The 26,209-nt window shown below is 33.4% G+C and overlaps 2 protein-coding genes across 3 annotated transcripts; both read left to right on the forward strand.

The window, feature by feature from the left end:
• Positions 1-3,247: 3,247 nt before the first annotated feature.
• Positions 3,248-9,226, forward strand: LOC103499061 (homeobox-leucine zipper protein ANTHOCYANINLESS 2). Its single transcript, XM_008461950.3, has 9 exons — positions 3,248-4,139; positions 4,236-4,453; positions 4,545-4,662; positions 4,758-5,444; positions 5,536-5,637; positions 5,711-5,929; positions 7,163-7,337; positions 7,429-7,796; positions 8,337-9,226. Exons 1-9 carry the CDS (start codon positions 3,909-3,911, stop codon positions 8,739-8,741), a joined length of 2,523 nt encoding a protein of 840 aa, XP_008460172.1. The 5' UTR covers positions 3,248-3,908; the 3' UTR covers positions 8,742-9,226.
• Positions 9,227-17,455: 8,229 nt separating this feature from the next.
• On the forward strand, positions 17,456-24,354 carry LOC103499062 (shaggy-related protein kinase theta). 2 transcript variants are annotated; one of them, XR_007815370.1, is made up of 14 exons: positions 17,456-17,896; positions 18,432-18,683; positions 19,024-19,116; positions 19,312-19,371; positions 19,457-19,729; positions 19,867-19,941; positions 20,751-20,807; positions 20,897-21,037; positions 21,292-21,342; positions 21,436-21,531; positions 21,640-21,723; positions 23,756-23,858; positions 23,936-24,142; positions 24,215-24,354. XR_007815370.1 is itself a non-coding variant. In XM_008461951.3 (13 exons), exons 1-13 carry the CDS (start codon positions 17,834-17,836, stop codon positions 23,995-23,997), a joined length of 1,410 nt encoding a protein of 469 aa, XP_008460173.1. In that variant the 5' UTR covers positions 17,456-17,833; the 3' UTR covers positions 23,998-24,354. The 2 variants fall into 2 exon arrangements, 1 of the variants encoding a protein (XP_008460173.1); XM_008461951.3 differs by having other exon boundaries at positions 23,936-24,354.
• Positions 24,355-26,209: the final 1,855 nt, after the last annotated feature.

Here is a 26,209-nt window from a genome sequence, read left to right on the forward strand (position 1 = left end):
TAATAAATACTAATCTAACAATTATTTAAAACATCAAATAAAAAAAATGAACATGATTTAAAGGATGACTTTTAATTTGTGGAAAAGATGCCGAATCTCTTGACCCACAAATTATTTATAACCTCATACTCCATACCAACAGAAACTTATTACCATTTTCTTTCCTCCAAAAATGATTGGATTTCACCGATTTTCACCATTGGGCTTGGAATCATACGATAAAATCCCAGAGGCCATTGCCAACTGCTCGCTTTTCTTTTGTCCGTCCAAATAAACTTCCATCATAAGAAAGTTTAAAATATTTGGTGCTTCCAAAATGTAGGTTTATTGAGAGATTTTTTTTTTTTTTTTTTGTTCATCTTCGATTTTCTTAAAATTTTATAAATCATTTTACAAATGATCTCATTATATTATTAAGATTCTACCAAGTGTGAGATATCAAATTTAAGGAATACTATATTATTAAGATTGAATAGTTGTCATGTCATGATGTATGAGAAGTCCAAGAGAATCATAGATATGTATGAAAAAATGAGGGGACAAAGTGAAAAGTGAAAAGTTTTCACTTATAAGTCAATTTAGTAATATATATATTTGATAATTTATCAAAATAACATAAATTAGGATAAACTTGTACCTATACTAAAAGTAATAAATCAATATGGTTATATTTTGGTATTTTATAAATATTTTGGTTGATATTACCGTGTTTGAAAACGAGTTATATTTTCTTTTTAAAAATAATTATATTAAATTAGTCCTTCACTATGAAAATTTTCTAAATTTTTCAATATTGTTTTCTTAATTTATCATTTTAGCTTTGTGATTGTTTTAGAATAAAATAGCCCATGAAAATCTTAGTAAAGTTAAATAGTTTAATTTTGTGATACTTGTCATACAATTCGTTGGTGGGATAAAAAACATATTCAATCCTTCATAATTACTATATATGCTGAAAGATATGATAACAAAAGGAATAAGAAGGAATGAGTTAATTATAAGATTATATAAGATTTGTAATTGAGATTTAGTTAAGTAAAGTCTATTTAACTAGTTAAGTTTTAGATATTTAAAGCTCATTATTGACATATCCAAAGTTCCTTTAGTAACTTTTAAATAACTTAAACAAACCAATAACCTTATATAAGTGGGATCGAGTGTATATAATTAGTTATTTCATTAAATAGTTGTTTTGTGTTTAATATATATGGACATGCAAATGTTTATTTTTAATAGATATAAATGTAAATTTATAATATCATAGAGAATGTGGATATTCTTTTAAAAGCGTTTAAACTAGTTATACTTTTATTTTGCCCTAAACATAAAAAATGAGAAAAACATATTTAGCACATGATTGCGTTTGTGGATTGAAATTTGCTAATCTTCAAACGTTCATGAACTTTTACATTATTATATACTAACACCTACAAACCAATAATCTAATTACACATCCTCAAATTTCTACAATTAAAGATAATTAATATTCCTTTAATTTTTATAATCCAGACAAAATTATAGAAATACGCCCAAAGTATATTATAAAGCCACGATGAGCCAAACCATATAAGAAATGACCAAAATACTCCATATGAGAGTGTATAAAGTATGCCTGCATTGCAAAAAAAGAAAAAAGAAAAAAAACAAAAGAAAATTGAGAAGGGATGAAAAAGGAAATCAAGAAGGGTGCAAAAATTTAATAGGAGAGAGAGAACAGGCAATTGGGGAAAGACATCAATGAATGCACAAGGTAGCAAAACTCCTCTCTCTCTCTCTATGCATAGACTAAAGTTGAGAAGCAACCCAAAGAAAATAACATTTTGTATGACTCATAAAAAGCCACCATAACTCACCCCCTTCCCCTTCAAGGTAATTGTGCTAAGCTTTTCTTTGGTGGTCCAAAGTCTAATATAGGGGTTAGGGTTCACCCAAGATTATTTGGCTTAATAACTTCTTTAGCTTTTAAAACTTTGTCAATTTCTTCAACCCCTAACTTTTCATTATATTTCCCACTTCCCATCTCTCCAAAATTCAACATCCCCCCTCACTGGATATTGAATAAGAGACACATGGAAACACAAGTGTTTTTAGGATTTAGGTCAAGTAACTGAGTCGATAAATATATAATAAATAATCGACCTGCACTCGATTTGACACTCTACAACTATTGCATGTGGACTTACTTTTTTTGTGCTTAACTAAACTAGACACTCCATATGTTAACTTAGCCATTTGAGCGTGCTAGGCTCGATACTACTCTGTTACGAGGAACTATCACGTAGCTTATCTTGAAAAGTGAGATCAAATAATAGAAAGAAACAAATCGAAAGTTACACATATGAGGCACCCACACAACAACGATGAGGAGCATGCATGGGCTAGTTTCGAGCGCCGACACCCAAGGCTACCTGCATCAGTAAAAAAGAACTAAAAACAACTACCAAACATACAAGGTTTTTTTCCTTTAAAACTAAAAACTAATTAGTAGATTTAAAAAAAATGTAAATGTTATCGAAACAAACCCTAAATTTATATAAATAACGAATTTAAACTCATTGTAGCCTTTTTATATAAATCATTAATGCACAAGTACCAGGAGAGAATGATACTTCTCTAAATAACGCAAGAACAAAGCTAAAATGTAAAGAAACGCTCAAATCAATTTTTTTGGGTTAAATTGAAAATTTGGATCTTTGTAGTATAAAAAGATACTAGAATTTAGTTGTTATAGTTTGATATAATTTTCACAAACAGTCAGCCAGGGATGAGATTTGTGTGATGTGTATCCTAAAGTCATGTAATTAATGATTAAATTATTTTATTTACGATGATAAAATGATAAAAGTTTAGAAACAACATATAGGGGTGACAATTGGTAGATAAGTTAAAAGTTGAATAATATATTGATTGAGTTGGATGTGTTTGTGAAAGTATATGCGTGTATTATGTTATTGTGAAAAATAAAAATTGTTGTGTTAACCAATTTGAATAGAAAAATAAATTTGGATTGGAATTTAGGGAAAGAAAGTAAAATAAGAGAATTAAAAAAGAAAAAGAGGTAAGTGAAAGAGTAACATAATTTTAGGGAAGAGAGTGGTACAAAAATGTGGAGTTCCCAAGGTGAGAGACATGGAAGGAATAGATAGATATGATTTGTAAAATGTATCAATTAGATTTATATATATATTAAAAAAAAGAGAGAGAGAGAGAGAGAGAGAGAAATTTGCCTTCTTCTTCTTCTTCTTCTTCTTCTTCACCACTCTATTGTATTGTAAGGCTTTAGTTTCACTGCCATTCACAGAGTTTGGGGAAAGGCGATTGAGAGTCAACCGCACCCTCTTTTCCTTTTTGGATCTTTCTATTTGTAAGGCTTCGAATAGTCCACATATTGCGTTTTATCTTCTCTCTCTCTCTCTCTCTTCTACCTTTTTCTTTAATTTCCTCCTTCCCTTCCTCTCTCTCTCTCTCTGCACAAATCTTCAAAATTATATTAAAACTTAAAAAAAGAAAAAAAGTCCATCCCTCCATTTCTTTTTTCTTTCTTTTTTGGATTCTCCAAGTTTTCTGCTGCCTTGAAATGGGCTTTTCAACATGCACACACACTCAAATACCCCCCCCCCCCCCCCCTTTAATTAACTAGGGTTCTTCAGCTTCTTCTTCTTCTTCTCTTTTGAAGAGAGAGGGAGGAAGGAAGAAATAGCACAAGGGTTTTCCATTTCACTCTCTCTCTCTTCTTCTTCTTCTGCTTCTTCTTTTTCTTCATCTTTTTTTTCTTCTGGGGTTCTGACTAAATATTTCATTTGAGATTGCATTCATCTACCGTTTCCCCTAACTTCTTTCTATAATTTTAAATAAACCTCCAAAACGGTAGTGAGTTGAAGAAAGGGAAAAAAAGCAAGTTTTGATTGATGAGTTTTGGGGGTTTCCTCGACGGCGGCGGCGGCGGAGGAGGCGGTGGTGCTCGAATCTTAGCCGATTTACCTTACACAAATAACTCCACCACTAACGCCAACAATAACCCCACCGGCGGCATCGGCGGCGGAGGAAATATGTCCTCCAGCGCAATCGCTCCGCCGCGCCTCATCACTCAATCCCTCACGAAGTCGATGTTCAACTCCCCCGGACTCTCTCTCGCCCTTGTACTCATTTTTTTCCCTCTTTTTTTTCTTCGTTATTCATTTCGTTTATTCTTGTGTGTTGTTGTGCCAATTTCTAATGGCTTTGAAAATCCTCAGACGAACATGGACGGTGGGCAAGGAGATTTAGCTGCCCGACTGCCCGAGGGTTTCGAGCATAATGTTGGAAGGAGAGGCAGAGAGGAAGAACACGAGAGTAGATCTGGGAGTGACAACATGGACGGCGGCTCCGGTGATGACCAGGACGCCGCCGACAACCCTCCGAGGAAAAAGCGTTACCACCGACACACTCCTCAGCAAATCCAAGAGCTCGAAGCGTACGATAGCTTATTAAAAAAAATAATTTTGTTCTTTCTCATCAATCCGTTTCAAAATCTGATATTCTGGGGGGTGTTTTTGTTTTGTTAGTGTCTTTAAAGAGTGCCCTCATCCTGATGAGAAACAACGGCTCGAGTTGAGTCGGAGGCTGTGTTTAGAAACTAGGCAAGTTAAATTTTGGTTCCAAAATCGGAGGACCCAGATGAAGGTAATAGATGAACTTCTCCTTTTTGGAATTTCGTTGGTTCTTCATTTTTGTGGTTATAAATATGGATGATATGTGTTTTTTGTGTCTTGGACCAGACCCAATTGGAACGCCACGAGAATACTTTGCTTAGACAAGAGAATGATAAGCTTAGAGCTGAGAATATGTCAATTCGAGATGCTATGAGGAATCCAATCTGTTCAAACTGTGGTGGTCCGGCGATCATTGGTGAAATCTCCCTGGAAGAACAGCAGTTGAGGATTGAAAATGCTCGGTTGAAAGATGAATTGGACCGGGTTTGTGCACTCGCTGGGAAGTTTCTTGGCAGACCGATTTCATCGCTGGCTAACTCTATTGCACCTCCATTGCCGAGCTCAAGTTTGGAACTGGGAGTTGGGAGTAATGGGTTTGGTAGTTTGACCATGGCGACGTCAATGCCCATCGGGCCTGATTTTGGAGGTGGGTTGTCGGGTAATCTGGCTGTTGTTCAGGCACCTGCAAGACCAACACCGGGGATGGGACTTGATCGTTCAGTTGAGCGATCTATGCTACTGGAGCTTGCTTTGGCTGCCATGGATGAATTGGTCAAAATGGCGCAGACTGATGAGCCACTTTGGATTGGGAGCTTGGAAGGTGGAAGAGAAATACTGAACCAGGAGGAGTACATAAGGACATTTACTCCTTGCATTGGCATGAAACCAAACGGTTTTGTCACCGAGGCGTCAAGAGAAAGTGGCATGGTGATCATCAACAGCTTGGCTCTCGTGGAGACATTGATGGACTCGGTAAACAGCAAAAAAAAAACCCCTCTTGAACGATAACTTTGTTAAGTTCCAACTGCTTTTTGTTCCTGATTTCTCTGTCAAACATGTGCAGAATCGATGGGCTGAGATGTTTCCGTGTATGATCGCTCGAACCACGACAACTGATGTGATCTCCAATGGCATGGGGGGAACGAGGAACGGTGCGCTTCAACTGGTAAGAAGATACTGCTGAAATTGTAGACCTTCACTGTCCATGAAGATCTAAGATTGGTTTTGTTTGAACACAGATGCACGCAGAGCTTCAAGTGCTCTCGCCGTTGGTGCCCGTCCGGGAAGTCAATTTTCTGAGGTTCTGCAAGCAGCATGCTGAAGGGGTGTGGGCAGTCGTCGACGTGTCAGTAGATGCCATGAGAGAGACTCCAACCGGTGGTGGTTCATCGTTCGGCAACTGCAGAAGGCTTCCTTCTGGGTGTGTTGTTCAAGACATGCCCAACGGGTATTCCAAGGTAAGAACATGAGACAACCCACATCATAATTTCTTCATGACATTAGGAAAAATAATCTCATTTAATGTCATTTCCATGAATATTAATGTTTTTCCCATGAAACGTTCCATCCAAGAGCCATTTTCTGTTATTTCCATGTTTCTGGTCCTCTCTTACATTTATTTTTTTACCTTTGGCCATTGAATGCCATTTTTCACACAAAACATTCAAGTGAAAAACAAGAGAGTCAAGTGAAAAGGAGGTAGAAAGAAGGGATCAAAATTCAAAGCCATTCCCATTCTCCAGTTGCCCATTTCCAGATTTCCAATTCCCAAGTCAGACTTTAAAAGTTTGGTGATTATTCACTATAATCACTAATCTGTCAGTAGGGCATTAATTTAAACCAAATAACGCAATATTTTAGAATCTGAACCTTCCAAAATAATACAATAGGTCATTGGGATGCTTCAAACCTTTTTGACAATTTCTCTCTATCTAGAACTTGGATTTTCAACATCTGGGGTTGCTTAATTTACACTAAAATAATGTTTGGAAATCGAGGTTTCTGTTTTGCTACTGAAATTTGTGTGCCTCGAGCACATTAAATTGTATATTTATCCATACAAATAGTGGAGTTTGCCTCATTGGTTAAATGAAAACTAAGGGGATTTTGATGTTTCTATTCGAATCTAATTTGGAGGCTACTACTTCGATTATGCTGTGTTTGGTTTTAAGATGGATGCAACTGTGTCTGAACTGGTTCCAGCTTTTCTCATGTGTCAGTGTCTTTTTTTAATCCAAGCAAGGACTATTTAGTCAAACTCTAATGACTCTTTTTTTTGCCTGGTTTTTTTCTTGCTTTGGCCATTTGGACAGACAAAAATTTTCAAATCTCAATGTGTGTGTGCCTCTCTCTTCTCATCTCTTCTCATTTCCTCAACACAGCCGAATATAATAACTTTAATATTTTGCGTAAAAAAACATATTTTACCCATTTTATTAATGTCTTGATTCAATTCTTCCACTATTTTTCTAAATTTGATTCCTTTGTTTTGTTCCAAATATTCATCTGACTTCTTACTTCTTGCAGATTTTTTTTTTTCTTTTTGAAATAAAGTTGGTCAATCTGCTGGGATCATGCTTTGACTTGGCTGGAGATATCATTATGAATATTATATATGATTAGGTTTTTAGATGTAGAAAAAAAGAATTTATATATAGTAAATTATTGTGATGTTGCGATGATGGGAGCAGGTTACGTGGGTGGAACATGCAGAGTACGATGATAGCCAAGTGCACCAGCTCTATCGTCCCCTACTCAGCTCCGGTATGGGCTTTGGAGCACAACGGTGGGTCACCACCCTTCAACGGCAATGTGAATGCCTTGCGATCCTCATGTCATCCGCTGTACCAATACGAGATCACACTGGTGTCGTATCCTCTCACACTCTCCCTAAACTTCTTGATGATTGGTTATTACAAGTGCAATTTAAAAATTAGTGAATTTTTCGTCGGTGCAGCCATAACCGCAGGCGGGCGGCGGAGCATGCTGAAGCTAGCCCAACGAATGACAGCCAACTTCTGTGCAGGTGTGTGTGCATCCACAGTGCACAAATGGAACAAGCTGAATGCTGGGAGCGTAGATGAGGATGTCCGTGTCATGACACGGAAGAGTGTGGATGATCCTGGAGAGCCTCCAGGCATTGTGTTGAGTGCCGCTACATCCGTGTGGCTCCCGGTATCGCCCCAACGGCTCTTTGATTTCCTTCGTGACGAGCGGCTGAGGAGTGAATGGGACATCCTATCCAACGGCGGCCCCATGCAGGAGATGGCCCATATTGCCAAGGGCCAAGATCATGGCAACTGCGTCTCTCTATTAAGAGCCAGCGTATTATTTCTCTCTTTTCTTTTGGAGAAACAGCGTTTTATTTCTCTCAATGACATTTTTTTGTTTGGTTTCTCTCTCTACCTGAATTCTTATTATTTTGGATTTCCAAACGATGCCTTTTTCCATAACGCATGTGCCCCTGAGTTGTAGATGTATCTTTTGTGGGGATCAGAGGGTCGACTTTGGGAATTGGAAGTATCCATGAGGACATTTTTTAGAGTGGGGGGCAGGCAAAATTAACAGAGCCCCATTTGTTTGCTTTTGTAGCTTCTGATGGGAAAAAAAGTCAACAAAAAGGCAAAAACAAAAAACTTGTCAACTTCTCTTCTGAATTCTGACCCACTTTTCTTTTTCATTTTTTTTTTCCCCTTCTGATCCATTCCCCACCTTTTTAACTTCTTTATGAAAAAAAAATGGAAAAAGGAAAAGGGGAAACTTAAAAAGTTACCCTTTCTTCACAATCTGGTTTTGACTTGTAAACTTTGAATGGCCTTGGTTGTAAATTATTCAAAGTTGGGGGTTTTTGTTTTTGTAACACAGGCAATGAATGCCAACCAGAGCAGTATGTTGATTTTACAAGAGACGTGCATAGACGCGGCGGGGTCGCTTGTGGTTTACGCGCCGGTGGACATTCCGGCGATGCACGTCGTGATGAACGGTGGGGATTCGGCCTATGTGGCGCTTCTGCCGTCAGGGTTTGCGATCGTCCCAGACGGGGCTGTGACAGGAGGTCTGACAGCGACAAATGGGAGCAGTCCAAGTGGCGGGGAGGGCCCACAGAGTCAGAGAGCGGCAGGCGGCGGGTCCCTCCTCACCGTTGCATTTCAAATCCTCGTGAATAGCCTCCCTACGGCCAAGCTCACCGTAGAATCGGTTGAAACGGTCAACAATCTCATCTCTTGCACCGTCCAGAAGATCAAGGCCGCTCTTCAATGCGAAACCTGATGCTGATCATCGCGTGCACTCCACGCCTGCTGTTGGGTTGAATTTTTTAGGATTTTTTCTTCTAAAGAAACTTTATTTTACTTATTTTACCCCTCCCTGAGTAATTTGTTTGTTATTATTATTGTTATTATTACAACTATACTAGGGGTTGTCACAACAGTGTGAGAATGAAAAAGAAAAAAAAGAGTGAATTAGTGTATGAGATGTAATGATGGTAGCCTTTTAAGGTGCTAGGAGGGGGTATTGAGTCAAGAACGAACCGCCGTGTTATACTCCAAGTTGGTGGCTTGAGAAAGAGAAAAAAAAAAAAGAGATTTTCTTTCTAACTTATATATAGAATAGGGGTCGTGGTAGTGGTTCGGGTATTGACTCAAGTTTACCCTCTTGAGTTTTCTGACGAAGAGAAAAAAAAGGGTGTTTTTGTTAATGATGTATTTGAATTTGTTCCTCTCAATTTAATGGAATTTGTAATCTTCCCAATCTTATATTACGTTTATGTTTTGATACAGCATCGTCATTCTTTTCGCTGTTTTTTCTTTTTTTTTTTTCCTTTTAAATTTGTGATTTGAGATATTTATGAGAAGGAGAAATATTGTTAGTAGGGTGAGGTAGTGGCACGCGCCGCCGGTTGCAGGTGGAGTTGAGAGATAGATCTGTCTTTGGCAATGTAATAAAGGAGGTGGCAGAAGCTGTTGGGAGAAAAGTGTAGGTTACATTTAATGTCAAGTTTTTCGGCTTGTTTCGATTAGCCTGTAAGAGATAGACACGTGGTGGACATGGGTGACAGTCGGACGGGGGTGATGATGATGAACGGCGTTGTTGAGAGAGACGTTTGTTTTATTTTATTTTACGTTCTTGTAGGGTATTTAGATGAAGGCTTGGTAGATTGGGTGTCTAATCTCTAGGATTCCGGGACTGTAAGATTGGATATGGGCATGTATTATGGGCTCATGGGAGTGTTCGCTTTTCCACACTCTACCAACTTTTTCCCCCTCTCAGTCTCAATTCCCCCTTTTCTCACCCAATCAAAATTTCCATTTGGACGAGTCTAGGACTAACCAACATAACCAATTCCAATTTTCGGATTCATCCAAAAAAAAAAAAAAAATTCTCTCAACCCAAACCCACATTATCCATGTACACTCCTAACACAAACTCACTGACCCTTTTTTTTTTTTATCCTTACGCTCTATTCTCTTTATTTACCTGCTTCTTTTTTCGCTATTCCAATTATCCTTCGTACAAATCCATTACTTAGCAGACTGCTTTATTACATTAAAAAGAAATCGGCTATTGTGAAATTTTTACCTTCGAGAGAAATCTCCTCTTATGAAATTTAGTAATACGTGATATAATGATTAATGATATAGATGTCTTAAATGATTTAATCTTTCCATAAAGACTAAAAAAGCTCTTTACTTTATAGATATCAAATTGAAATAACTAACCAACTTCAAACCATTAAAATTAATATAATCTATATTTTAACTAAGTGAACATTTAAATCCAAAGAGAACTAGCAAATTCATAAAATATTAAAAAGATGTTACTTTATGTCAAATTTTGGTCAAAGAAAAATGCACCTGACATTCACGTGACATTAACAGTAAATTTATAATTTTAGAAGGAAAGAACTTGCAAAACAAAGAAAGTTATCTCCAATGTCCAAGCCGTCATAATTGAATAGTAAAGAATAAGCAAGAAGTTATGAGATACCTCATATAGAGTCATAAGAGTATATAATTATAATTGCCTAGTCCTCGAACCTTCAAAAAGTTGATAATGAAATGTATGCACAATTGTCTACTTATTTTTTTTTCACCCATTAGCAGCATCTTATAAAAGTTCATAGTTACAAATATGTAAAAACGTTGATAAAATTAAGTTAAAATACTCAAAGAATTGTATAGAGGGCTTTTTTTCAAGGTGTCAAATGAAAAATATCCACAAGCTAAAAGAATAAATGAGTTTTGGTCGCTGATGTAATCATCTTATAAAATTGTACTTCAACTATCATTATCTTTTACTTTTTTCGTCTTCTTTTTGTAGTTTTTTTTTCTCTTTCTTTTTTGCATTTTTGTTTCTATTTTATGTTTTTTTTTGTCATATTTTTCTAGTTCTTCAAATTTTTATGCTTTCTTCTTCTCTCTTGCACTTTATTTTTCTTTGTTCCCCAATTTTTTTGCTCCTCCTTCTTCATTTTGCAACCTTTTTTTAACGAACGAAGAATTGTATGTTTGGTGAAGAATAAGAGGAAAGAGGGAGAAGTTGAAGTGAGAAAATAAAGAAAAAGAATCGAAAAAAGTTATAGTTGTTCCTGATTTGGAATGAGAAAAGGAGTTAGAAACAAAAACGAATAGCTAAAAAGAAAAGCCAGAACGAAAAGCAACAATTCATTAGTCCTAGGCCTCCGTGCACAATTCTCAGACAAGATAGTACTTTCATATATGGTTGTTTTTCTACTTTTAATAAATCTAAAGATTTAGTCACTAAAAATTAAATTTTACTAAAATTAATCAAATAACACTAATAAAAGGAAATACAATATATGGAATATGTTCTCATAATCTTAAATGGTAATTTACAACAAAAATATTTTAAAAATCAACAATAAACAATTATTTGGGACTAAATTTAAGATGTATTAAAATATAGAAAAAAATGTTGAGAGTAAAATTAAACAAATTTTAAATTATAGGATAAAAGAATATTTGAACTATAATATTTTAATACAATGTGCGTAAACGTCCATTCTCCTTTTTGGTGTTAATGATATGGACACGGAAGCCATTCCAACTTATGTTTGTTTAATAATATTGTAATGAAGTAATTTCTGAAATAAAAAAGAAAAAAATAGAAGGAAAAAGAAAAAGAGATATAAAAGTTGATAATTAAGAAAGATGAAAAGGAAATGGAAAAGTTGATAATTTAGTTGATGAAAAGTTGAAGAGTGAGAATATATATTGAATTATTCAAATGATTTGGAATAAGGTCTCCATCATGTCTCCCCATTCATTCCACAAAACCTACACGTGAGAGCCTTCAAACTTCAAACAAATAAATATACAAATCACCCAAATATGTATATTTATTATTGGTATCAAAATCCACTATTTAAGAAAATAAAAAAATATAATTAAAAAGTTTAACAATAAAATTAGGGAAACTTTTGTAAATGTAACAAGACACCGAACTATTTACGGTCCGTGTAACAAAGTCATAAAGTCATTCATTTTTTAAATATTTCAGGTTTGTCCTCATATCTTTCTTCTCTTCCTCGCGATTTGTTTTCGTATTTCTTTCATCGTCTTCCTCGTATTTCTTTCATCGTCTTCCTCCTGCGATTTCCTCCTTTTTTTTTTTTTGTGATTTCTTTCCAGCATTTTTCTTATTTTTCAATTCTTTTATTTACTTCATTTAATCTTTCCATCATTTTTCTTCGTTTCCAATTCTTTTTTTTATGTGGTTTGTATTTGGATAATAAGATCTAAACGACTGTATACGCAAAATAATCTTGTATAAAGAATCTAAAAAAAATCATTTAGATTGGAGTAGCCAATGTAAACTATCGAAAACAATGGTGTAAAAAAAAGTAAACGATCGTTAAAAAAAAAGTAAACGATCGTAAAAAAATAAAAGATTGTCAATAAAGAATTTTGAATAAAAGATTGTCAATAAAGAATTTTGAAAAAAAAAACATTTGTATTGAAGTAGCTAAATGTAAACGATTGTTTAAAAAAAATAAACGATCTTCAAAAAAAGTAAACATGTAACCAAATTAAAAGTAAACAATAGAATTGAAATTGTAGTCATATATCAAACAATAATAACCAAATCTAAACTATCGCAAATATATTACGTCCACGTTATTGACGGAGTATTTTTGATATTTTACATAGTTAGTTTCTGAACTTTTTCCGTTTTCAAAATTATTCTATAGAGAATAAATATTTCGTAGTCTTTTTTATATTTTTTAAAAGACGCGGTAGAGTTAAATAATTTTTAGTACTTTCAAATGTAGCAAATATTTAAATTATTTTATTTTCAAACTCTCTGTGTCTATCTAAACTTTTTATTTTTACTTATATATTTTGTAAATAAGTTGAAAATTTTATTATAAATAATAATTATTTCTATAACTCAACGATAAAATTGATAGTTGTCCAAAGCATGGTTATATTCATAATTTTATAGACCCAAATTTAGGTCCCAGTGGGCCCTTTTTGGATCAACACACGTGATTCAATTCTATGATATATAGTCTCTGGTGGTGCAAGTATTTATGTTGACCCCGATTTTAGGCTATAAACTGTATTTAAACTCATATACTTAGGGTTTAACTTGATAAAGATTTACTTATCATTTAATATCAGTCATGAAATATATTTTTTGCACTAAGACATTTTAGAATTAGATGCATTGTTTTGTGAAATTGGTGTCGGAGTGTATAGAAATCGGTCTAGACACTCATAAATATATTTATAAAAAAAAAAAAAAAAAAAAACCCCACAATTCAACCTTCAACCTTGGTTATTTGAAAATAAATTGTGTTGTGTACCTAAGAAATAAAAACATATAACATAACATAAAATAAACGATGAAATTGATTTTGAAATAATCATAATGGTAACTTTAGGTTATGAAATGTATTTCTTCACATTGTTATTTTAAACTTTTCAACTCCAGCTCCGACGACTCCCCCCACCAGTCCAGTATTATATGCTTCCTTCCCATTTATATCCTCTTTTTCTTTTTGCTTCTTACCTTGACTACACACAGCCTTTTTGTATTTATGATCCTCTTCTTCATTATTAATTAATTAATTAATTATTAATTTCTACTTTCCTTAAATATTTCTCTTTATTTTAATAAAGAAATCTTTTAAATATACTTGTAATTACATCAAGTTGACTCATCCTTATTTATTATTATTATTATTATTTTGAAAAGGACTTGTCCTTAGCTTATTGATTATTAAAGAAATTGTGCACACAGAATCTTCTTGATAACCTTGTTTATTGTTATTATACTTTAATTTCTTTACATGTTTGCAGCTTAAAGATTAAAAAAGAAGAAGAAAAAAAACAGCTTCCTGTCCATTTAATTTTAATAAATTTCAGGTTCAGTCTTTGTCTTTCTAGCTAGGCCCTTTGACTTAAGCGAGTCATGGCCCCTTCCTTTTTCATTATTTTTTATGAAAAAGATTTAAAATACTATTATTTTTAGTTCTCTAGAATAGTAGGGCTTGAGATTAAAGATGATAAGCAAATGTTTTTCTAGTAATTGCAACGCCATACTCTTGATATAAACATTACCCTAGTCATTATCAGTCGTGCCCAAAATATTTAAGATCACGATTAAGGTCTAGTTAAACAACATTAAAGAATAAAATCCATTTTAATTGTCTAAACATTAAAAAGAAGAACACAGAAACACTTATTTACACTTATTTTAAGTGAAAGTCAATCCAAAATCACCGTTAAACAGAGAAAATACAAAAGACAAATTTACTAATAAGTAATAATATATGAATATTAAAATATTTCCCGATAGCCCCATGGAAGTTGGAGCATGGAGATCATAGCCAATGCCAAAGTTGTGAAGAAAGTGAATAAAATCGTCGTTTTCCCTAAACCCTTATTTGCAAACAAGCGAGTAGCTCGGTAGAAAGATAATCTGTAATAATGATCTTTTCCTATAAATAGTCTCATAAACATTATGACAATCCACCCCAATTTTTTTTTTCTGTGTGCATAAAAATATGGAATTTCTATCGCAAAATAAATTATTGGCATGAGGATGAATTTTATTTTTTAAGAAGAAAATCATTATGCTAAAAGAGTGGCATTTCAGATCTGGAAGAATTGAATGAAGTCTGCAGTTTACAAGGATGTGGCTCGATAAAAATATAATGGATTTTAAAAAGTTAAATTCTATGAAACAAACAAAATATTAAAAATCTATATGAAGTCCTATGGGAAATTCTATGAGATAAACTAGCCTAAATGAACAGCTTTGATCAAAAGAAAGAACAAAAAATGAGCTCAGACAAGAACAATTATCATGAAAGTAAAAAACATGGTTAAAATATCATTTATTTTTGCAGGCTTGGGTTTAGGGTTTTATATCTTCTCTTCTCTCATCTAATTGATAATTGACAATTGTAGCATAAGATGAAAATAGGAGTCTGGGACTGGTAGAGGGTTTAATATTTTGGGCCGGGGTGATCTTTGGAACAAAAACTGAAGTTTTAACAATATTATTATTATTATATATAACACAGTATCTTAACTTGTAAGGTTTCTGGCGTTGTATGCACTATAATGGAAAGTATTCCTATGTTATTGCCCATTTAAGAATATTAAAGGAAAGAAATAATGTCAGATAATCATCTTAAAGTTACTTATCAATCGTAGAAAATGTTTGAATCGACTTAATCGATAGATGTTTTGAAAATGTCATTTTTATTTAAATTCTTTCGATAAAAATGTTTTAGAACAAACTTTGAAAAGTATTTTAAAAGTTATTTTTTTACTGATTGTTTCAAAATTCACAATTGGCTTGAGTTTGCAAGCAAATTTCTACTTAAAACCTAACTATATGTTGTTTAACATTCTAATCGATAGTCTCTTAAAACTGTTTTCAGTTGTATTTGTTATTATATTATTATGGTACTCTAAGCTAATTGATCTTATATACACATGTAATTAATGAGGTATATATATATATATGATATATTAAATTCGCACTATTCACGTGTCAACTAATTAGACTTTTATTTGATCACTAATCATCTTCCAATTTTATGGTTATGATTGATTCTAGGGTGGTCGAGTCCTGACCACCAAGTAATAAGTTGTTGTTATAAGATATTGGAAATTTAAGTAGTTAATAATTTACGTGTGAGAACCATGGAAGTTGTATGACATATATTATACATTGCTGCACGTGTTGATAGCATGCAGGAGCTTCGTCCTCTTTCCCATGAACTAGGGTTCAGTTGATCTAATTGTGTTAACCCTTTGTCCTCTTATTACGACATATTGGTTCTTTCTATTGCAATATAATATGTGTCTCTTTAATTTCATTGATTTCACTACTTTGTTTGACTAATCATTTTGTTGCCATATGACAGAAGAGATATAATAATGGGGTCCCTAAAAAATTATATATTCAACATGATAGGCAAGCTCTTTAATTTTTAAATGTTACACGCATTGTATTATATACTCACTTAGAAATATAATTAATAGATTTTATTACTAAAAATTCATTACTTAGGGATCTTGTACGATTATATCCATTCGATTTTTTTATTACCCATGAATTTCTTTTGTTTTGTCATTCTACCTAAGAAACTAAAACCAAGTTTTGTTTATGTTGCTTTAATTAAATTAAGCTTGTTGTTGTGTTTCATAATTTTGACTAAGATTCAAATTTAAGAAATTAAAAAACCATGCCTATGTATATATAAAAGAAATAGATATCAAATCTGGGACCTAGTTAATTAATACCCACTAATCGATTATCAAGCGAACCTTTGATTTGATGTTAATTAATTATGCTAAGTTGTAACTAACCATTTAAATGTTATGCTTCTTTCTGCTTTCTATATTTTACAATTATTTTATATAGATACAAATTGAAAGAAGAAAATAAATAAACATAACATAGTTTAACTAACATGATGTATGTATTCTCGATTATAAGAGAATTGAAGTATAGTTTAACCAACATGAAGTATTATTTTTGATATTGAGACGTATCGGTTTATACTAACATAAGATATACACTTTAGACCAGAAGATTATAAGTCTCACCTTGAAAAGTCCGATAAAAAAAATCTCAATTAATAATGTTAGATTTGCCTAAATCTTAACTGAAAGGTATGTAAGACACGTCTCCCCTCTCAATTTCTAAATACACAGATCCATCCCCTTTTACAACATGTATTAATTTGGTAGCACTTGTAATAATGTATCAAATAAGTGAGAAGCTAGAATTCCCTACTTGAATTGTGCTCCACTCATTTTCTCGAGTCAAAAAGGTGTTGTATCTTTAATAATTGTGATCAATATTTTTCTACATTTCTTAGGGGCTATCTCAAAAATCCATAAAAAATGGATGGGTTATGAAATATTATTTATAAAGTAGGTTAATTCTATAGATCTTTCTAAGACATATATTATTGCAATCAAACCTGTACAAAGAAGCCCGTTAAACGAGCAAGCCCATATATAGATTGTAGCCCATTTGCTGGCATCCGATACATTTTTAGGTCCATTTGAGAATGAGTTGGGTTTCCCTTAAAGTCCGACCGGACAAATATCTAATTTGGAAGGAAGAAAAAAGAAAAAGTGTGAATGACGTTGGAGAAGTTTTCGTTTGAGAGGAAAATGGAATTCAAAAAGTGTAGTGGTAGCGGGTAAAATTAAAAAAAAAAATAATAATAATAATAAAAAAAAAAAAAAAAAAAAAAAAAAAAAAAAAAAAAAAACAAGATTATGGAAGTCAAAAGTTTGCACCGAATATTCCGTGGAATCCAAAAGAAAAAAGAAAAAGAACCAAAGAAGGGTAAATTGGGAAAATAAAGGCACTGGAAAACCACATAATGAGGCATCGAGAACCAGAGATCCTGGTTTGACCAACGTACATTAAAAACCGGCCTCGAATGATTGGTTTTGATCCCTCTTTGACCCAACCAAAATTTTCGAAAAACGCCATCTCTAAGCTTTTTAAAAACCTAACAGGAATATTTAACAATTTCCAACGATCCTAAATCCCACGACCCAACCAACACACTCTCTCTCTTTTTCTCTCTTCTTTATTCATTCTCCTTCCCTCTTTTTTTTCTTCTGGGGTTCTATTTTAGCTGTTTAGCAGCTGGAGGAGAGAGAAATCTCTGTTTCTCTCTCTTCTGCTGGTATTCCGTTTTTGTTTTCTGCCCCTGCCCATTGCTCGAAAATCTCTCTTCCTCCAATTCCAAGGCTGTTTTTCTTTTTTTTGTGCGTGTGTGTGTTTTTGGGGCAAATTAGGGTTTCATCTCTCTCTCTTGGGGGTTTAGAGGACGCGGCCCAATCTATATAATCACTATGAATATGATGCGCCGCCTTAAGAGCATTGCTTCTGGTCGGACTTCCATTTCTTCTGATCCTGTGAGTTTCATTTTCATTGTCTTTTTTTGTTTTTTCTCTTTCGTTTTGGGAAATTGGAGTTGGAATTGGAGAATTTTTCGAATTTGAAATGCTCGATTCACTGGAATCTGGAAACTCACCTGATAATAACAATTTACATACCCTTTCATTTTGTTCTTTCCTTTCTTTGAAGCTTTCTAATTTTGAACTAATGGATATTGTCGTTTTGCCGGTTGCACTTTCGATCATATCCGGGAACAACTAAAATAATAATTGTTTATTATCGTTCGTTTTCATCTCATATATATATATGGTATAACTCTTCAAAGAAAATAGGTCACTTGGTTTCTACTCTTTGAGTTTATTGATAAATTGGTTCCTTCTTATGAAAATCATTTGATGGGCTTATTGGGGATCATCGTTTAAGATCTATGTCGTGGTGCGGCATTACCCATTTTTCCCTTAACATAATTGAGATACTTTTAATGCTTTGCTATGGTATTATGATGTTTAACTTTCATGAATTTGATCTTTTCCTTTTGATATTCTTTTTAAGGGTGGAGATTTTGGCATAAAGCGGGCAAAAGTTGATCTAGAAACTGAACGAAAGGTTGGTGGAGTTTCTAATGATGTCGGAAGGGGTGCCTCTGGTTTAGAGCTGGATTCCGCTTCAACTTCTTTGGATAATGCTGCGAGCACATCAAACATTTCATCAATAGCTGGAGCAGAGAAATCTGGTTTTGATCACCTTCCAAGAGAAATGCGTGAAATGAGAATTAGGGATGAGAAATCCAACCATGACGAAAAGGTTATTCATTAGATAACTTCTCTTGAAATTCAGTATGTAATTACTGAATGATTTCATTATCTCTCAATGAATCTTTAACAAAGGCTATTACAAGTATTTATAGAACTAAACTGAAAAAAAAAAGTCTCTCTCCTTGTTTTCCATTTTGTCATGCCATTTTCGCACTGACATTGTAAAATCAACTTTCTATATTGATCTTATAGAAGTCATGATGCCACTATTTTGTATACTTTGATATCTAACCCATGTGGAATGTGGAAAATGTCTGTGTGATCGACTTGGATACAAGCCAAAAACAGAAATGAGCATTGAGATTCTGTTTACCATTCTTCTGTTTTAGGATTTGGAGCCTGCTGTTGTGAATGGCAATGGAACAGAAGCTGGTCAGATAATTGCAACTACAGTTGGTGGTCGAAATGGAAAACCCAAACAGGTGACTTTTAAAAACCTGTTTTTATTGTATTTCATTTGGTGGCACTTCTCCTCCTCTCTATATCTCCAACTAGCACTCTTCATCTCAAAGAATAGAAAGTTATGATATTGTAACCTTTTCAATCAAATCTCTGATTTCTTGTAATTCGGGTAAAGTCGTTTGAAAATTTTCTTTCCTATGGTGACTTTGTTGCAGACAATCTCCTATATGGCAGAGCGTGTGGTTGGTACTGGTTCTTTTGGTGTTGTCTTTCAGGTACTTGATTCTACTGTGCATGGTCTGGTACTTTTTATATCATGAGGTTGGTGCAGCGTTTGAATTCACATGTAAATTGTTATAGGCTAAGTGTTTGGAAACAAATGAAGCTGTAGCAATAAAAAAGGTGCTGCAGGATAAGCGATATAAGAATAGGGAACTCCAGATCATGCGCATGCTTGACCATTCTAACATTGTTCAACTAAAACATTGTTTCTTTTCCACTACTGATAAAGATGAGCTGTACCTCAACCTTGTCCTGGAATATATATCAGAAACTGTTTATAAAGTTTCTAAGCATTATATCAGGATGAATCGGAGTATGCCCATTGTTTACGTGCAGCTATATACATATCAGGTAAACTTTCAATCAACAATGTATTGCTGTTGATGATGGCATGAATAGTATTTTAACTTTCAATTTGTAGTTGTTACTGCATTTGGCTGTTGCAATTCTAGACTTATATGAATTAACTTCTGTTCTCACTTTTCCAGATTTGCCGGGCTCTAAATTACTTGCATCATGTTGTAGGGGTTTGTCACCGTGATATTAAGCCTCAGAATTTACTGGTATGTCTTTTTCCCTTTTTACATCATCCGACAGTCTCCTTTTCTTTAGTTTTCTTCTTAGCTTGTTTGTTTTTATTTCCCCTTCCTAGAAAAACCAAGCTTTCTTTGTGTGCGTGTGTGAGGGAGAAAGAGAGAGAGGGAGCATGACAAAAGGAGCTGAATCAAACCTAAACAACTATATAGAAAGGGCTCAAATCTGAATGAATAGGGCCTAATGGTTGTAGACATTAAAATTTTCACCCACCCAAGGCATTGAACTTGCAAGAGACTCCCCAAGCTTAATGCTATAACTCCTCCCAAATAAAAATTTCCACTGCCTCGATGATACAGAAAAAGGCCAAAGGGATTGAAACCTCCATCATAAAACGCCAATCTCTTGTAGAAGCCAAGGCGAAGTAACTCCAAAGATATGAAAAATGTTCTTACAAGTAGTATTCTAAAACATTATACATGGGGATCTAATTGAGAATGACACTACCTACCTGCATCTATTTGCACTTGTATGGCTGCATATGGTACAGCCACATCGGCAAAGGTTGGCAAACCAAGACCTTAAATCATCGAGAATGTTTCCATGCTAACAGTTATTTAATTACACTTCATATAAATATGTTAGAATGGTTAGGAACTTCAAGTGTGCCTATGTATTTACATTGATGATCATGTGATACTCTTGATACAAAATCATTGTGGAAGGAGTAGATAGATTAGGTCTCCCAGAAAGAGGTTCCATAAACTGAAAGGTTAAGGTAGAAGTGATGGGTAGTTATCTTTTACCTGCTGCTCACTTCCTTCTACTCGTTGTGCAGGTTAATCCTCACACTCATCAACTAAAGATATGTGATTTTGGGAGTGCAAAGATGTTGGTACGCATAGACGTCTTAATTTGGATGGGATATTTATCTGATGAAGTTTATTAATTTTTGACCTGATGCGACTTGATTTTCGTTTTCAGATGCCAGGGGAGCCTAACATATCTTATATTTGTTCACGGTATTATAGGGCCCCAGAACTCATATTCGGGGCAACAGAGTATACCAATGCGATAGATATGTGGTCTGTAGGTTGTGTAATGGCTGAGCTTCTTTTAGGACAGGTTAGTCTTCATTTTAGTGTCTGTTGTAAATTTGTAGTTGTATGGCATTATCTAACTCACTCTTAAGTGTGGTTCGAGATAGAACTGTGTTTTGGTTTTATAATTTTTTCTTTATCATATGTACATTAACTATCTATTCTTTTTGGACAGCATGATTTATGCCAGAAAGAAAAAAAGAATTAAAAATACTGAGTTATTTCAATACCTTTTTGTTGGTCTTTCTGATGCGTCATGGACATGTAAATTGTTTGCAGCCTCTTTTTCCTGGTGAAAGTGGCGTTGATCAATTGGTAGAGATCATCAAGGTACAAGCGACCTTCTGTTCAACCTACTTGTTTTTTGTTTCTTTCTGTTTCACTTATTTGATTTTTGTTTTTGGCCCTTCACACGTGGATTAGATATTGGGAACACCAACCAGAGAGGAAATCAAGTGTATGAACCCAAACTATACCGAATTTAAATTTCCTCAGATTAAAGCACACCCGTGGCATAAGGTCTCTTGTATTTTCATCGAAAATTTAGTCATTTCATTTGACTTGATTTTTTATTTTTACTAGTTTGTTATCAGGGGTGAAATTCTTATTAAAAGTTGTAATATCCAGATATTTCACATGAGAATGCCTGTTGAAGCCATCGACCTTGTGTCAAGATTGCTCCAGTATTCCCCGAACCTACGTTGCACTGCGGTAAGAATCTTTACTAATTTGAATATGACTTTGTTTCTTTGAAATTGCAATATTTTTTTCCTTTAACTGATATGTTAGGACAGTTTTAGTTTCTTTTTTATCATATTCTAATGTCACATGATTGTGTATCGTCCGATGAGTGCCCCTGTTAACCAAATGTTTCTACTTGTTTTAACGGCTCATAGCAAGAGAACACTATCGGTATGATTGAGTTTGAACCATTTGGTTTTTTTTATAGTTAAGCTCATAATCTTCCTTGTATGAGTTTCTTTGCTTTGTCATCTACTTTATTAAATGTTTTTAAAACTAAAAAAAGTAGTTTGAAGAAACTTGTTTTTATTTTTGGAAATGGACTAATAATTCAAATGTTTCTTTTAAGGAGGAAAAAATTTTTAGTACACAAATTTTGAGGAAACAAACATAAATTTTGTTAACAAAGAACTAAAACTTTGAGGAAACAAACATGTTTGGCATCTGAGTTACACTTCTGTAATTTTTTTTTGTTTCAAAGTTCTCTACATGATTTTATCGTTGAATTTTGTGGAACAGTCTCATTTACTTTGCCATTACTTTTATTTAAAGGTTGACCGAACTTTTCTTTAATTAATTTTAGGGCAGAATGCACTTTTGGTCTTGAGATTTGAGGTTGACGTCTATTTGGTCCCTAAAGTTTTAGAATGACACTTTAGTCATCGAGGTTTGAGAAATAGTTCTAAATGGTCCCTAAAGTTACCTAGGTCGTGGAAAAATGATGTGGCCATTAAATATGATTAGTTTGGCAAAACTATATTATTATAATATTATTTTCTTATGATGTGGCATCCCTTCCCTCTTCCATTCTCTCTTTCCTCCTATCTTTTTCTTTTTATCCATAACGTCAATCTTCAACCTTCAGTTCTTTTGTTTAATTTTATTTCTTTGCTACCAAATCAATCCCAACTTCCGTAGCTGTCTATCTTATTCTTTACCATGAATTTTTCATTTTCCTTCATCCTATCTCAAGCTCCACTCCCATGGCTTTCATTTTTTCTCCCAATAAGTTTGCAAACTGAAATGAAATATTTATCCCCACTACAAATCGAAGATTTTATTGGGTCAATTAGGTTTCCTTCTACAAAACTTATTAGGGTTTTAAAACACCCAGAAAAAAAATCTTGAATTTGGATGGAGAAAATGGAGGGATTTACTCTCAAAGTAAAAATAGCAGAATTTGATGGTGACAAAGAAGCAAGAGGCTAGAAGTATGGAAATTTCTTTTAAAAGAAATGGGAGGTTAAGATTTGGAAAATGAAGAAACAGTTGAGATTTGGAGAAAGAAAAGAAGCAAATAAATAGAGATAAAAATGGAAACAAAATCGTTGTATTTTGTAAACCAACTCTATGCTCGTCTGAATTATCGCTAGCAAGATTGGTTAGAGATTTGTGAGATGATGAGTGGAATGGCTTTGAGTTAGGGGAGCTTGGAAATTGTTCTCGTTAATTCCAATGTGATGGAAGGTTGAAGGAGAGGAGGGGAAAGAATGGAAGATAGAAGGGATGCTACATCATAAGAAAATAATTTTATAATATATTTTTGCCAAGCTAATCATATTTAATGGCCACATATTTTTCTGTTAGTCAACTAACTGTCTGAGTAACTTTAGGGACAATTTAGAACTATTTCTCAAACCTTAGGGACTAAAGTGTTCATTTTAAAACTTTAGGGACTAAATAGACATCAACCTCAAGTTTTAGGGACTAAAAGTGCATTTTGTCTTTAATTTTATAGTTTTAACTAAAATCTATAAATTTAGGAACTGAATTGATATGAAAATGAAAACCCAGAGACAAAAAGCATAACTTATCCCAAAAAGAAAAGTAAAAAAAAAAAAAATCTTCAGCTACAGTTAAGTGATGTCTATCTCCACAGTCGACACTGATAGTTAAAGTGTATTCTATCATTTTGATCATAACAACACAAGGAACTAATACAATTTAATATGGTTGATTGTTTATGCTTGATGTGTTAATTAAGTGGTCTTTTCAATCACAGTTGGAGGCTTGTGCACACCCCTTCTTTGACGATTTGAGAGATCCGAATGCATGTTTACCTAACGGTCAAGCTCTACCGCCTTTGTTCAATTTCACAGCTCAAGGTAAAACCAAATTCATTCTCATTTTCAACCCATTAACCGAACTATTCTTGTTGGTTCTGAACCAAGATCACCTGCAGAACTTGCTGGTGCATCGACTGAATTGCGCCATCGCCTCATACCTGAACATGCACAAAATTAAATCAACGTGAATATGGCCTCCTGAATATTGTTGTTTTTTGGCCAAACCAACCCCGGAAGATTATCCATCCACAGTAGATTATCACCATTGTCATTGACGACCTGCTTTTAACACGGACAATCAAAGGGCATGAGCACAAACTTGGGTAAGGAAGCAGCTGTGGCTGGCTAATGAGGCTCGTCTAACTACTAATGTTAACACACTCAGCTTCATGCAGGTGTTTTTTTCTTCTTTTGGCAATGTATGTGAGAACCTACATTTGTTGGATGAATATTGGCTTCCTGGATGTTTGTATACTATTCAATACGAGTTTTGCCGTAGCAGAAAAAATGAGACCAGCGGACCCCATTCAATTTTTTTCTTTTCTGCCCTTTTATTCTGATATGTGCTTTAGCAGCATGAGAGAAAATTAATGGCAGAGTTCGATCACTACAGTTGAAGGAACTGGCGCAGGAGTTAGAATTTTCCATTTATGTTTTATTTTGGTGTTGTTCGAGGGTTCTGGTAAGGTCTAACAAAACTACTTAGTTTAAGGTTTTATAGATGTTTTAGAATAAGTTATTTGGACATCAAACATAAAGATATAAAGACAAGTGTGTTTGGGGTTACAACGGAAATGGAAATGGAAATGAAAATAAATGATGTCAATGTTTGATGTTGTAAAAGAATATTATCAAATTCACATAATACAAGATATAAATAAAAAAGGAGGATATTTAATCATTTGATAGGGCACAAAAATTTCAAATGTCCAGCCATAGCATGCTAACTTATAAATGAAAATTTAAACGCCCAAAAAAGGTCAAAGAAACCGTGTAACACCAAGGTTGAGCCTAAAAATAAACTTAGGTTGGGACACTTTTTTCAGTTTTTCTTCGGCCAAACTTCACTTTTTCTTGATTTGAACCCATGTACGAGAAAAGAAAAACAACAAGAAGAAGAAGTTTGAGAAGATTTTCATTTTAATAATTTTTGGAATGTATTAGTTTCGGTCATTTTTCTTCCTTTTTGGGTCGTGTATGGGACTCCCATGAGTTGCAAACTATGCAATTTCATTTTATTCAAATGGATTCGTCAATTATTTATTATTTATTATCATTTTATTTAAATGATAATAAATAATAACCAATTACAAACCGGATCATAAGGTGTCCAACCTTATAAAGTTAGTTGAATCCTAATGGAAATGATTGTTTTCTTCGATTTCTTTAAAGAATTAAAAGAAAAACAAAAATTAAGATAATGTTGAGTCTATCGGTTTACAAATACAACAAAATATTCACCTCGAACTAGTAGTAGTCTTTTCCTTGGAGTCGAGTAGTTTCTCTTGAAGTCTTCTTTGCTATGACTTTGACAAGAACTATCCTCTTCAAATTGGGAGAACCATTTTGGGAAAAATCTCGGAATGACCGTTCAATGTAGTGAGTTCTATTAAGGATCCCTAGGGTCTTATTTATAAAACTCTATTAGTTTACTCTAATCGTATAAGAATAACCCCTATTATAAACTAATTATCTAATAATATTCAATATTAAAAAATAACTATTTATTTAAGTGACATTTTAAAATATATAACAAAAAAAAAATCAAACTATTTACAAAATATAACAAAATTTTAGATGATATTAATCATAAACATTGATAAGCATTTACCAATGTATCAAACATCTATCAATATATTTCATTTATAAAATGTAAAATTTTGCTAGATTTATAAACATTTCAACGGTTTTGCCATCTACAATTTTTTTTTAATTGAGTATCTCATATTGAATACTGTAATTGTAAATATTTTTAGCACATTTATCATTTCAAATAGGTTAAATAATAAAAATTGTCCACCATCACCGGTTTTGAATGAAAAATGTTAAAATTTTGTTTTTAAAAAAACTCAGAAATTGTTGAAATGTTTCAAAACTATTCTTAAAATTAAAAAAAGAAAAAAAAAAAAAAACTCCTATTGATATAATTTTTACACCATTTTTCTCACTATTTAATATAAAAACCAAAATATTAAGTTAAAACATAAAAATTTCATAAAACCTCACAAACTTCAAAAATTAAAATTTATCCGTGAAACAAATTAAAATAATAACTAGTCCAAACAAATGTATTTGACTATTGAACACACGCAAACTTAAGAAAAATTGTAAAAAATATAACATTTGACAAAATATCTATACTTAATAAAAAAAAAAGATAATAAAATTAG

This window comes from Cucumis melo, chromosome 11 (genome assembly GCF_025177605.1).
Source record: "Cucumis melo cultivar AY chromosome 11, USDA_Cmelo_AY_1.0, whole genome shotgun sequence".
Lineage (NCBI taxonomy): Eukaryota > Viridiplantae > Streptophyta > Magnoliopsida > Cucurbitales > Cucurbitaceae > Cucumis > Cucumis melo.